We start from the raw sequence: 15,324 nt of genomic DNA on the forward strand, positions 1-15,324 counted from the left end.
AGTTTAAAAGAGTTAAGAGTTTAAACCTCCATAAGGCAGACGGAAAAAAATTACCACAAGCAGCATCACAAGCAGCTTAGCTTCACAAGGCAAAGCTGCGTGCAAAGAGTGTATTTTTTATTTCCGAATGAGAATCAATTCCAGCTGAACAATTAGCACATTAATCGATTTGTTTATCGTATTAATTAATCGTTTAATCACTTTTTAAAGCAAAAGTTCCAAATGTACTTCTTTTCTCAGTTTTATATCACTGTTATTTGAATATTTTTTAAATGATATAACAGAACTAGCCATCTGAAGACACCACCTTGAGATTCAAGATGCTTTGATCTGCAGTTTGTGCTGAGTTTTAGCTGCAATGTCATGCACAGAGAAAGGATACAAACTCAGGGATTGGGTTGTTTGTCGTACTGGATAGCATGGTTCCAGGCTATACTGTGCTGCTATCGACTAGGCTTATGCAATACGAACATCAGGGGAGACATAAGACATCCGACTGGAGTTGGGAGTAGACCACAACATTCACAGTGCTGAGATGTTCTAGTGAGAGTTTACTGTGTGGTGCTAGGCTGCGCTGTGTACCGCAGCGTTGGCCGGTGAGAGGAACGAGAGGAGATGAGGTGGACTGTTTCTGGATGGAGAAACCGGCACACTCTGTTCCTCTTGTTCAGGGAACAGGGGCTGGACTGGGGGTGGGGAGGCGGGTTTGAATGTCAGTCTGGCCACGGAGCTGACATTACACTCCTACATTCCCCTTGCGTCTTAATTGTTTCAAGGTCCTGAACAGGGGAAAAAAAAAAATCTGGTCGACTCTTTCACCATACCCCCCCTGTGGAGAAAGTGCTACAGACTTGCAGATGGGATTCAGAGAAACAAGACAAGAGAAACAGACAGGGCCACAGACGGACAGGAAGATGTCTCACAGATAGAGAGCACTGAGTCAGACAGATGCACAGGCAGACAGGCAGAGTCTCCTCGGAGAGACAGACAGGCAAGCTGCTGGAAGGCTTCACTGGCTCCTTCCCCAGGTTACATAAACAGCTACAGCTCTGGATCTTATCTGCTGCCAGCTAGCCAGCACAGCCGCTAACAGCAGGGCTGCTTTGAGACAGTTAGCCAACCTGACTCCCCCTGCAGCCTGCATGCATGCGCATACACACTGACGCGCGCACACACATTACAGAGGACAATGACAGAGTGTCTCCTTCTGTATTCCCCTTAAATGAACGTGATGCTCTCTCGCTAATGAAATGACCCCCTAACTGGTAGAAACAACAACAGAGTCTGCCTGCTTACGTTCAACAGTATGAGACAGTAGGACTGAAAGGTGTCTCACAAACATGCTGCATGCTATTTTACAGGAATGTGAGGTACTGAGGGGTGGGGTCCGGCATAGTCTCTTATTTTATTTCATGTTTAATATCCAGGAGAATCTCTTCTCACCTTCAGTCATGAAGTAGGGGATGCGAAACCTTCCTTCTAGGACTCTCTGTCGGAGCACCGGCAGAGTGGGCCCATCGAAGGGCAACGCACCACACACCAGCACATACAGCACCACTCCCATACTCTGTGAACATGAAAAGATGCACGCACAGAAAACAAGGTCAGGGCAGGAAGGAAGAACAGCCACATTTGATTAGATTAACCAATTAGAGGTGTCTGGATGTAATTAAGGTAAAGATTATGGTTTGCATTCACAGACTAACACACTGTATACACAAAAACACGGTAAATGATTGTGACATACAGAAGGCTAAAAACCGTGGTTGGGAAATCCGCATCATATGACAGGAACAAAAGCTGCTGACTTAATAACCCAGACGTTGGTCCCATTGCTAGATATACACATTTCTAATAAACAAAAACGAATGCATCAGCTGATTTCATGTGGCTCAGTAATGTAAAGTTGCAGTCGCAGTTGTGGTGCAATTGTCTTTAAGCAATTGCTCATCTTACCCAGATGTCTAGCTGTGGGCCCTCATACTGCTGGCCTTCAAAGACCTCTGGAGCAGCGTAAGGCGGGCTGCCGCACCATGTGGCCAGAGGCTCCCCGGGCTGGAAGAAGTTCCCGAATCCAAAATCTACAGAGGGAAAAACATCAGGGAACAGACAATTTCAAGCATCAAATTGTTTGAACTGTAAAGACCCTTCCAAAATGTGCTGTAAACATGATGGTGTGCTGTAGTCCTTGCAAAAACGTAATCTCTAACTGTAAGCATTACTGGTGACTGTACTAGACTTAGACTTCTTTATTGATCCCCCATAGGGGGAAATTCCCAAACGAAAATAGAGCAGAAACTAGAAGACTTTGGAAGAGCTGCTGCAACTGGCAGCCACTCTCACGGCGCCATCTATCACTAAGGGAAGAGGTTATGCACTCTCTGAGTATTTACACTACAGCTCCTGTGATTGATGTGCTATTGGTCAGTCTATACAAAGAAAACGTCCAGAACAAAAGGTGGGTTATGTCTTGTGACAGAGTTTATAAAGGTCTCTCTCCATGGGGTCTGCAGGTTTTGCATAATATAAGATGTGATCCACATATTTGTGGGTTGAGGAAATGGGCCTTTGTATGAGGTAACCTCCCCTGGAGACTGACATGAGGTCATCAGTGCTGTGCTCTGATTGGTTGTCTGACTAAAACTTTGACTCTTCAGTGGAACAAGACAGAGAAGTCTATCTTACACGCACACAAACAAAACGCAGAGTAGTTCACTTCTGCCTCTCATTAAAATCCATCTGAAAGCTGCAGCAACATCTGCCAAATCACACTGAGCCAACTAGCATGCCTGCAATTACCAAAGCCAAGCCTTTTTTTTTCCTATTAGTTCATATCACCCCCCCCCATCCCATCATCTTCCTCTTTCTCAAACCTTCTCCAGTGAATGACACTTTCTCTTCTCCCCATTTGGTTTTTCGACACTTGCTATTAGAACTTACTTGTGGCGCCGAGATGATTAATAGATAATTGATTCATAATTTTAAGTCATTTATCGAGAACAGAATCACTTGTAGCCTCTAAGATATGAGGATTTTCTCTGCCTCATAATCACTGTAAATGGAATCTCTTCCATTTTTGAGTGGCACACACTATCTTTAAACATTTATATCATTTATATAAGTGGATCCACAGATAACTGAGAAGGAAAGTAATTCCATGCATAGTTCATTATAAGTGGGACCCTGTGATGGTGTCATGGGACCCAACAGTGACAGGAGCAGACAATCAGGCTCACTTAACCCCCCCTTTTTGTCCATAATTCGAAACGGTTACATAAACAGAAAAAAAATATTGCAAACCAAATAAATAAATAACACTGATAAAAATAAAATCTGTCTTACATAATGGGGCTGGAGGTGATGTAGGTTCATACACACAAACACACACAGACTAAGCATTGTATGAGTGTAAGAGACAGGGAGTACAAGCCACTGTAACATTCAGACTGAAACACACACACACACACACACACACACACCTCACATTGCATAGAGCTGCATCTAGAAACTTTTAATCATCTGCACATTTTTTTTATTTTGATGATTGACTGTAGTCCGTAAAATACCAGTTAATAGTGGAAAAAATTATTGGAGTGTACCAAGCTAATGCTAAATGATAAAGTGTAAATACAACATTCCTACTATAAATTCTCCCTTTGTGAAAGTAACAATGTTCAGTTTGTGTTTAAAACTTATTTTAGAAAGGTGTTGAATTAACAGTATGGTCATTCTGGATGATTCAGTTATGTGCTGCTTTCCTCTCTAAAACTGAACATTATAATCTTCATAAAGGGAGGATATACTGCAGGACTGCTGCATTAGACTGCATTTGTTTTAGCTACAGCTGCCTAATAAACTGAGTGTATAATCCAAATCCAAGCATTTGAGAAGATGAATATTTGACATTTGTCCTTGATGCATAACTTACATTATTTTCTGTCCACTAACTGATTGTTTAATTTACTAAATATTTGAGTGCAAAGCATGTAGGGACACTGGCTCAGAGGTATACCATATCCAGTGATCCCAACGATCTCCCCTGTACGGTCCACCTCTAAATGAGGGGTTGGGGGGGGGGGGTGTGGATGATGACACTGATGTAGAATGTAGACTGCATGCTGCACTTTGACTGTACAGAAAAGAGGAGGTGCAGGAAACTCATGTAGGAATCAGGTTTGAGAGATTAGTGCAGTGCAAACTCCAAAATGAAATTGAAATAGCCAGTTTGAGCCAGTGCACATGACTGCATGTTTTTAATCCATTTAATTACTGCGGTGCAGGTAGCAGCAGCAGGTGTGGCTGGAATAAAGTGGAGGTTAAAGCGGAGCGTCACAGTGGGGTTTATTACAAGTGTGTTTACTGTCTGATGCTACTGTGAAGGTGAGATGTGAGATGTGAGATGCAGGCAGCAGAGCGGAGCAGTGCAGTTGGTTTATCGTCAGAAGCTGTGACCCATTTCATGGAGCTGAATACTGAGCAGACTGGTTGACGTCAAACGCTCCGGCACGCTGCAGGCTACTAGCAGCACTCATAGCTCAACAGGAAGGGCAGGGTGGGGGAGCGTGTGTGTGTGTGTGTGTGTGTGTGTGTGTGTCGTGCAAAACAGTATTAGCATAATATTAGCTTGAACATGTCACACTGGAAAACACTCCTGCTAACGGCTTATAAAACTGTGTGTGTATGAGTGATATCATCAGGCATCAAAAATGCAGTCAAAAATGGTAAAGTATCTACTGATAACCAAGAATTATGATTATGGCTTCAGCTCAGGATGCACTGCCCAGGAGTCACCCTTCTTTTCTCATCTTGCGCCTTCTTGTTTCACCTAAAAACTTTATTTTCTCTCCTCGTCCTTCTGCTTGTATGCTTCAGGCTCCAAAATCCTCAGGCTCTTTCACTCTTATGAAAAAACATGTCACTGTTTTAAGTGAGAACAAGTAACTTTTTAAACAAAGGTAATAAATTCTTCCTCTTACAAATGAAAAGTTGAATTTGCAAATTTGCTCAGTCCAATACGCTCGGGAGTTTTGCCAATATAACTTTACATGGCCTGTATGACCAGTAGCTTATGGCAGCTTATAAAACAGATGTTAACAAGTGATTTTGCTGACTTGAGTTCTCTTATCTACTTGCTTCTTTTGCACTTAATTAACCATTACAACATAACTGTCACATGTCGCTGCTATCTAGTAAAGGTTACACAGTCTATCTTTAAACGTCTGTCATGACCTGTGGCTGAATCCACAGACAAATTTCACTGCAGATAGTCGTGTTAATGCTTGCAAAGAATGGGCAACATCTAATTAGGTAAATATGACTGTATATTACGATTTTTTCATACATTCATTAGACAAGACATAGATAAATATGGATGATTGTCTGGAGAAATAAAGGCTTGGAAAACCTATTTATCAATCAGCTTCTTACCATGAGTCCACGCAGTATCTGTGCTCTTCTGACTGGTTTGGAGGAGGCGCGGGTCAGTGGGAAAAGGGTAATATCAGCACTTCTAAGTGCCAATCAAGATTTAGCAATATTTTGATCAGAAGCCCATTAAACTGAATTCTAACTTTGATTTGTGCTTAATTATTCATGATTATTTAATGTCACAGTACTATTTCACCAGGTTTTTGGGGGCCTTAAAATCTACAGGACAGCTACAAAAGGACCTTGAGGTGAGACTGTAGTGTGGACTTCGTCTGAGGCTCAATGGGAATGTTTTTTTATAAGTATAAATTAAATACCTGATACAGCGTGTCCCTACAACACATTATTGCAAAAATCCTGTAGATTAAATAAAGCCAGAAGACAGCCCTGCTCACTGACTATGACACAGACTATAGCAACCCAATATAATCAGAGATAATAGAGGAGTAGCCACTAGGACTATCTGTTGTTATCTATTGTTTCACGGCCTACTGTGCATCGCCATATTGCCCAACCCTAGAAGTTTCCATTTGTTTCTCTTCCTATGGACCCCAATGTGTGTACAAAGAGAAGCTGTTATAGACACAGTTTTTCCAGCAGGTGTCATTCATTTGGAGATTGTTTGGACTTTCTCCATCAATTAATTGAGCATGAAACATCTTTAGGGTCTGGTGCACTTCCAATGACATCACTCTGTGGATGGTTTCAATGTTGAAAAATTCAAATAATAGTTAATGAAGCTATACCTGTTAAAGGTTTGGTGTCGTGAGACAATGTATTACATAGCAGATTTTGCTTTTTTAAATGGTTCTTAGATAAAACATGGAATAAATATTTCCCCACTAAGCCACAATGGCTGCCTCCTCTGATCCTGCAACTCGTTTTTTGTTTTTGTTATTTCTCTTCCTCCTCCTGCTTCCATCCCCCTCAATCTGTCAACTTGAACGTAAAGGAGCTGTTTGAAGTAAAAACATGAAGGGAAGCCTCCCTCCCCCTGCTGCTCCCTTCTCTTCTGCAGCCACCATAAGCATGACCTTTCTTTGACTGACCGCTGCCTGGTTAAGCTTCATACAGACTGACCAGAGGTGGCCTTTAGATAGAAGGGAGTCATTACTGGACTGCAGGAAAAACCCAGAGGCAGATGCACCATAGAAGCATACGTCTGGATGCATATTCAGACTAGTGCTGAAACCATTAGTTGATTAGTCGAGAAACTGAAAACTAAGACAATTTTCATACACAGTTAATCGTTTAAGTCATTCAACAGGTTAAAATGGACTGCAAGTGAGTAAAAATTAATAATTGTAAACAATGCAGGTTTCAAACTTGAAGAAAAGTCAGCTTAGCAAAGGTTTTATGAGGAAGGAAATTAATTCACATGAATTTATCAGGTCTCACTACACTCAGTGCTTTTTGGTTATCAATAATGAATCTAAACTAGGGATGCACGATATTGGATTTTTTTGCCGATATTCGATATGCCGATATTTTCCAACTCATTTGGCTGATAACCGATGTCACCCTCGGATGTTTGCAGCTGTATTTTTTTGCTTTATCCAAGGACTGAAGAAGTGACTGCTGATGAGGGGTTTTTCCGCCGCCGGTTACCTTTTCTTTCTTTGGACATGGCATCGGTGTCCGGTGTTTAATCAAGGAAGCAGCAGCCTATTATATCGGTTTTATTATATTGGCCAATATCCAATGGCCAATATCAGCTGATATCGATAAAGCTCTGAAATTATTCAATAAATAAACATCAGTTCTAGATGCAGATTACCCCAGCATGAACACAAAAAGAAAAAAGGGAACATTCACCTCTTTTTCACTATGCTTGAATAAATGGCTGACCTTAACGGACACCGATGTTACTAATGCAGTACGGGAAATGGGAGCGAGTGTTTCTCATTGACAGTACAAATCTGACATGTTTTCTGGTCCAAACTTCATTTACCAGAGTTCTCCGAGCATGTTGTGGGTAAGAGAAGCACACAATGTACCTTGGTGCCGATGTCCTCCCCAGAGACGTTTCTCTAATCACAGCCAGGTAATGTTCTGTTTATTGTTTTCCTGCTTCAAATCTAATCTGCCGCACGGACAATCGGCTGTGAGTCAGACATGTTTGTGAAAATTACTGCTGAGGTAATAACATCTCCAAGTTATCATCTTGGGCCCTTCTGAGAAACACTGGACAGTGAAACACTTGGTTTTCTGTCAGGTATTGTATAGTTCTGTGTAATTTGTCCTCATTTTACCTTTTGGAACAAATCAAACCACTGAACATTGGCCATGACTTGTGTGAAGGCTAACTGGGGTACTCACTGGGACGCTCATCTGTCATTTTTCCATTTATCAGGCCAACAGATAATGATTTTATTCCATTATTTGGGATCCATGGTGTGAAGCCCTTTGAGAACAAATTTTCCTGAAGCGAACATTCATACTCTGTATGGTATTCTTTCACACCTGTATTTTTAGCCGTCCTCATGTGATGAGCTCACCTTAGATGGATTTTAGTGTCAGCTCTGAATAAAGCCCAAGATAAACCTTTGGGATCATTGTCACAGCTACAGCCCTGCCACCCAGCTATGCACCACTTCTTATCATTCTTCCTTCATCCTTTCATCCGCCACTCTGTCTCCAAAGTAGCCAATCCATATTATCACCTCCTGTCCTCCTCCAATTAAACCCAAACTCCTCCCTCCCACAGTGGTAGGGTGACATTCTCACTAGCTAGCTCTAAATGCCAGTTGCTTAATAATCACACTTTGAAGCTTGTTCTACAGACCTCCAGCTTAGTCTCACATCTCTGCCTCTGGGTCTGTTTCTCTTTTTGTCCGCTATCTTTAATGTTTCCTCCTCAGAATTAAAGCTAAGGGTCACTAGGGAGGGATTTTTGACTTCCTTTGGTCATCGGTTTTGATAAGGTGGCACAAGTTTTTGGATTCTTGCTGAGATTTTAAGATGTCTGGCATTGCATCTTTCAGCCAACGGCTAGTATCTCGCAAGCAGCCTCTGACCACTTCTCAACACTGTGCAAATGGCCTGGGCAGGTAGTTAAGACATTTCTGAACTGCACCGGCACTGACATCATGGCAGGCAATGCCTCAAAATGATTCCATCTAGACATCTTGTACTTCTAATCCATAAATGAGGTTATGGGACTCCCGTTACCACGTTGTTACTGTACCTGCAATCTTGATGTTCATATGGCCATCCAGCAGCAGATTCTCCGCCTTCAGGTCCCTGTGGACGATGTTGCGGTTGTGACAATACTCCACCGCAGACAGGATCTGCCAGAACTTCCTCCTGGCTTCTAGCTCACTGAGACGGCCGTGCTTCGCCAGGTAGTCTGCAGCCAGAGAGAGAGAAACAAAGACATTGGAGAAAGGTGATGTGTCATTTTAGAGGTATGTGCAGATATTTTACAGTAACTTATATAACAGGACCCTACAGGCCTTTCAAACAGAGTATAAGGTATCACCTTATACAGTTGAAAAGAATGCATTTGTGCAGATTTCTCATTCCATTGAGTGTTGGTGGTTGTGTTGAAAGGATAATTTACTTTTGATGAGGTGCAGGCCTGGTGCCAATAGTAGTTTACAGCTGCTCTACATTACAGCATGCTTTGTAAAGCGATTCAGTGCAAGATGTACGATGCAATTTTTCTTCTGAAACCTCTGTTCTAATCCCATGTGTAAGTGTGTGTGTGTGTGTGTGTGTGTGTGTGTGTGTGTGTGTGAGTAGGCAGTGGGGAATGCACTGTGTTTTCATGGCTGGAGGAGGAAAGGGGAGGACGAGATCTCTGAGAACTGGTCTCCCGCCACATTATGTCCACATTAGTGCAGGTTGGAACAGGGTGTGAGTTGGGGGGTTTGTGGGAGGGGCATAGTTTGTCAGTGTGCGATTGCAGTGCACACACAAACACATACAAGCGCACATCACAACTTAGTGAAAAAGATACCAATGTAAATAAAAACCTGGGTTCTTTACCCAATAATTTACAAAACATTGGTTTATCTGCTTATCTGCTGAGCGCAGTAAGACAGAAGGACTCTGTGATTGTTTAGAAAAATGCATGAAACTGCAGTCTAGGCTGTCTCTAGCTTTAAATTTTACCGTCTTCTTTCTCCAAGCGTCCAGATCACTGACCTTTTTCTTATTGTCTGCTCTCACACCACCCTCACTGTTTTTCTAACCTTTCACACTCTGCGTTCACAAATTTTTACAAAGTTGGCCTGACAGACTATTTTACAGGATGCGTGGTTTTTTGCAGCCCCGTGAACTTTGGAAAGTGTGGTGTTTGTTGCTGTCGGCAGGGTTCCTCTTCACACTTCTCTGTCCAGATAGCTTGCAAACTCTTCAATTCACACTCTGTGGCAAACAAGATAGGACACTCTGTGTTGGCTTTCCTTCCAGCTGGCATGGATACAGACCACCAACCAAACCTGACGACAATGCACAACAACCACAACAAACCCAGCTAAAAAAACTTCATCTATGAGGAAACTGTTAGCAAAATGTAAGGAATGCAATTATGTAACGACCCACAAGGTTAATCTCATATAAGACCATTTTTGTAATCACAAAGCAGACAGGGACTTGCACCTTAGTTTGCTTGTGATATTAAAAACAACTTTTTACCTTGTCTTTGCATTTGTTAGAAATATCCTTAGCTTTTTTTCACAAGTAATATTGCTGTGATTTCCCTGGTGCACACATATTTATGTAAGCATAAGATCACTGACAGAATTTCAATACTAGGCCTATGTCAAGATGCACAAGCCCATTTCACAGCCCACTAACATAAAAAATATTGTGCTATCAACTAAAATGGGATATTTAAAGTAGAGCAACATATGTCCTGAGGCCAGCAACATGTAAAACACGTCATCTTAACAACTCTGCATTGTCTCAACTCAGAACTGACCAAAGGGCCAGTTGTGTGTTGGGACAAAAACAACTTCTGTCCTTTAGTCGTTTTTATTGCACAATTAAGCATCAGGGAGATGATGTTGTTCCTTCATCAACAGCATGGTTGACAAATAGCTAACATCTGACAGTGTGAGACAACCTGATTAGATAGCAACCGGGAAATTCCATAGAGGAGGCCGTTCAGTGACCAGGTCAGCTTTCATGCAACGCTGCTAATCAAAAAACACACTGGGGAGGGGAATGTGTCGAGGAGGTCCAAGTATGCACCTGTGGCGAGAACAGGACTCTAAAGAAATAACTGATCTGGGATCAAAACTCTTCTTGGTCTGCCTCCGTCTCTTAAGGCGTCAGTATGCCCTGATAACTGGAGCCTGTTTGATAGTCCATGAGTTATTATTACTATTATAGAGGACTAGGAAAACCACAAATTATTCACTTCGGAGGAGCAAGAACCAGTAAATTGACTGAAAAATGTAACAAATTAATCAATTATCATATCTGTTGCTGATTAATTTTCTGTCAACTGACTACTCTATTAACAGACTCTTGGTTTCAGCTGTAAAAAAGAATCTCACTTTTCTGTTTTAAACACTGAAATGCTCAACAAATCAGATGTTGAGCACCACAACTAATCTTAATTATGTATGAATAGGAGCACTGTGCTGCTACTGCTTGTTCTATGGTAGCATTTTAAAAACAAGCCATTAGCAATCAACATTGTACACACACACACAAAATGCGGTATGTTGCCCCAGTGGAAGGATGAGTAATCCAGTGATACAATGTTGGCGAGGGCAAGGGCCTCAGCACAGTGAGGCATACAGAGTTGCACTCTGGGAAAGCGAACAGAACAAGTATGAATCATAGGAGTATTAGGGAACAGCTCAACAACCACTGTGTTCCACTTCTGCTGAGAGCTGGGTGAGGAGCTAAGTCTCTTAACAGCTGCTCAGGTTTGGAGGGTACAAACATCATGGGTACAAACTGGCTTGTTGGCTAGACCTCTGGCTGGACTTCAGATAACACCGTGGGGCAGGCATGGGGAGTGCGTGTGCATGTGTGTGTGTGTGCATGTCTGTGTGTGTGTGTGTGGAGGACAAGGGGCAAACACACACTCTGTTTCCACATCAGTAACTGATACCCAAACCACTTAAATACAGCAACCACATTAAAGTAACGTCTATGTGGGTGTTGATAGATGTCGGAGCTGATTTAATACTGGCATCCTCAGTGGTTAAATTGGGCTGCAGCCAGCTGGAGCCGAGCACGGCCCTTTCATCCAAGTTATAACCCCCCCCAAAGATCAGCTGCAGCTACTGGTTGTGACAGTTAACTTCTCTTCCATGGGATACTTACAAGCGCTCAATCACGAGGTATTGCTTAAAAAAGGCAGAGTTCATAACTTACTCATGCATGTCCCACCCACCCTTTTAAACTTATAACACCCAGTCTCTAGTCAGGGCAGGTTTGTGCAGAGCTGGATATATTAAATCATGGAGATAGTAAATGCAGTTTACTGTCACCATAGTGCCACATATAAAAATTAAAGTAGAGTTAAAGAAGAGATACTGCACTTAGCTAGCCAAAAATTAGTTGCAGCCCTACCTAATAATGGTACATTTGAAGAAAAAAGAAATATATTTCGAGCGTGAAGTCGAGGCTAGATTACACTGGATTACAGTCACAGATGTAAATCAAATACTCCTTTGAAATTTGTGCGGGAACAGAAATGATACATGGTCTCTGGTACTCTATAGTGAAGCCTTAATATCATTTATAGGCGTCATTTCTGAACACGTGACCTAAGAGTGTGATTCAGACTGAGAGGAGTTAGAACACATACTGTTTCCTATGGTCACATAGCCCTCGTCAGTTCTCCTTTTTATGGTATTTTTATCCTAAAATGTAAATGCTTTCTATTCTGCTGCTTCTTTATTCTGTGATCAGACCTGTCTGGATGCACAGCTGTTTCTTGATGCAATCAAAGTCAGACCACTTTCAGGCACAAAAGCAAGTGCTTTACAAAATGGTGCCAGTGTGCGAGTGGCAATAAATAACGGGTGTGTTTGGGAGTTAAGAATGACGCATGTCTAGCCACTTCATAATGTGCTTTAAGCTTTAAGTCCTCTCTTAGACTAACAGGAATCGCTGTGCAATTAGGGGTTAATAATTTGAATTTTGGGAGGAACACTGAGATTTCATAGTGGATGCCACGCCTGCAACAGGAATCTCAGTTTTCATCAAAACAGATTTTACAGGACCAACTTCTGATTCTAAATAGGTGCGTCAACATATTTTTCTTGATGGGGGAAAAAAAGGCTCTTTTAAGGTGTGTTATAAGCTCATGATGTGTATTTTGGGTAGAATAGTACAACAGACAGCAGAGTGAAGGCAGGAATCTACACTTCAGCCTCCAAGTACTATTATTTTAGTAGTAAATACAAAGCCATTAATGGCATTACCCTTGTTAACTTTCATATACTGGATGATTACTGCCACAAGTTAATTATTTCTTTGGTTTTCTGTTTCATAAAATATGGTGTTATAGAGCCAGTAAAGTAACTATGAATGTGGTTAAGAAGCACTAAATAAATCATTAAGAATTGAAAAGGCATGTTTAGAGGGAAATTCGATTATGTAAATACCTCATTTTACCAATTCAGTTTAGTTTACCTATTATACTACAGGGCTGTTCCCAAATGTGTACAATCAGTGAAGAAGATGAGCACAAATTGCCTCAGCTCAAATGTAAAAACAACAAAATCAGGTTTATTCTGGCAACAACATTTTCCTTCAGCACGTTGGTGCTTGAAAGCTGCCATGTAAGATGCTGCCTATCACTCAACTGAAAACACTTCTTGTAAAAATCAGAAAGAGGGGAAAACTACCGCCTTAAAACACAACCAAAACCCTGCACAGAAAGGTAGATATTAACTTAATCTATTTGAATTAATTTAGAAATTGGTGGATTTCTTCAGAGGTTAAATGCTGTGACTAAAGTAAATGAAGAATGCTGTAATTAACAAATGAAGTATTCACTTATGAATGCAACACATCCGGCATAATCGCTGAAGCGGTGATGTGTAACTGACCGACTGATTTTGCCTGTGCATATAATTTGTTTAGATAATGCAGGCATTGGTCGGGTCTGCTAGTCGGTCAGCTTAATCTGAGAACACACAATGTCACGTAAGATCACTCAATAGAACTTCCAGTCCTGTACAGTCTGTACGTAAGACTTAATCCTGTGTACCAGCTGTATATGATGTTAGTTGCACTAATCATATCGCAACATCAGTGCTGTTAGTTGAATGAACTGCAGAGGATGAGACAACCTCACCAACCTCGTCTCTGTTGTGGGTCAAATGTATCATATTTTGTCAGTGGGCGTCACGTCAACTAAGTTCTACAGACCTTAGATGCATTTTCGTAGCATATATACATCATGTTTTTTCTCCAAAAGTTTGGGTCATGTTTTTTTGTAGAAATAGGACATTAAAGCCTTCCATGTTGTTTGGTTCCCAACAACTGGTCCTACTTTGGGCAGCCATTCCTCTACCTATTCATGTTTTTCTGTTCTGGGTCATCAAAGTCAATGCTGCCACACGCTGATGGCTGGCAGATCTGCAGAAAACTGTCCCAGTAAGTATGATGGATGCTTTATGGTTAAATAGAAATTGACAGCTTAAGTAAATAAGAATGTGTCTGAGAAAGCAGCTTTCTCTTCTTTGAAGTCTCATTCCTTTTCCATCAGTCAGACAAGACATCTGCATGAGTGATTCTACTCACTGCCTGCTATTATACTCCCCTCTCTCCAGCAGTGCTTTCTTAAATATGCATGCCCTACATTTCCCCACCACCTTCCAAATTCAAATGGATGTCCCCTGCTCTCGCCTATTCTCTTCTGCCTCCTCTCCCCTCCTGCCTCTGCTCTCTGCAACTCTGCTTTATTTGTGTCTGACCCAATTTCCAGGTTTGATCCATCCTGCGGTTTTGAGGCTGACTGAGGAGCTGCAGACTGACAGACAGACAGATAGACAGACACAAAGGCACACCAACAGGCTGGCGTGGATGTCTCTGCTGTGCCCATTACTGTGCCCACCCACCCTTTTGCGAAAATGAACCCATCACTCTCCGCCTCCTTGTGCCAAACCCAGCTCCGCTTCTTTGTCTTTATGGCTCCAGACACACACACACAGACACACACACACGGTATATACACTACCTCGCCTGCTCCTCCACAATACCATTTACTGTTTGGTCTGAAGAGAGAATTGGAGGCTCATCCATTGTCTCACTGATTCGCTGTAACAGGGTAAGCTGCTAAGCGTCCACAACAACTACACATCTTCTGCTCTTTATAACCGATGGCCACGAGCAGACCTGAGAAATTCATCATGTCAGAAAAGCAGAGGCAACTCTCTTGAGGGTGATAGAGGAGGAAGAGGCAGGAGATCTGGCTTGGCAGCTTATCCATTTTGTCTGAGTGCATCATGACTGAATGACTTGATCCATCTCCAGAAAGCATATTTGGAAATCCGAAATGATTGTTCAATTTTGTGAGATTGAATACTGTAATACTAGTGTAGTGCTGCCGCTACCAGTTGGTGTTTGCCTGGCTGAGTCAAAGCTTCTATTGCTGCAGCTCATGATGACATATAAATGTCTTATATAACTATATTACATTGTGCAATCAGAGGGGCCTGAGGAATCAGGACGCAATGGTTTTATAATACCCTGAGATGATCCATGAGAAAATCTATGGATTATGGAAAATGAGGTTGACCAATCATGATTGGTTACCGAAGGGAATTTCAGTCAGTTTCTTGCCAAGAGTTAGATCAGATGATCAATAACGCTCCCTTGTTTGCTAACTATGAAGATACAGCCATCAAACGGCTATCTTAGCACAGAGACTCGACACAGAGAGAAACAGCTACACTAAAAAACAAACAGCAACTCTAA

General features: G+C 41.8%; 1 protein-coding gene across 1 annotated transcript in view; it reads right to left on the reverse strand.

Moving 5' to 3' along the window:
• sik2b (salt-inducible kinase 2b) overlaps positions 1-15,324 on the reverse strand; it is a 40,852-nt gene that overhangs the window by 12,096 nt on the left and 13,432 nt on the right. Inside the window, exons 4-6 of the mRNA XM_070829626.1 lie at positions 8,615-8,776; positions 1,957-2,081; positions 1,444-1,567 (exon numbers count right to left, since the gene is read on the reverse strand). Of these exons, the coding sequence (XP_070685727.1) occupies positions 1,444-1,567; positions 1,957-2,081; positions 8,615-8,776 (411 nt within the window). The remainder of the gene's footprint in view (positions 1-1,443; positions 1,568-1,956; positions 2,082-8,614; positions 8,777-15,324) is intronic.

Source organism: Pempheris klunzingeri, chromosome 4 (genome assembly GCF_042242105.1).
Source record: "Pempheris klunzingeri isolate RE-2024b chromosome 4, fPemKlu1.hap1, whole genome shotgun sequence".
Lineage (NCBI taxonomy): Eukaryota > Metazoa > Chordata > Actinopteri > Acropomatiformes > Pempheridae > Pempheris > Pempheris klunzingeri.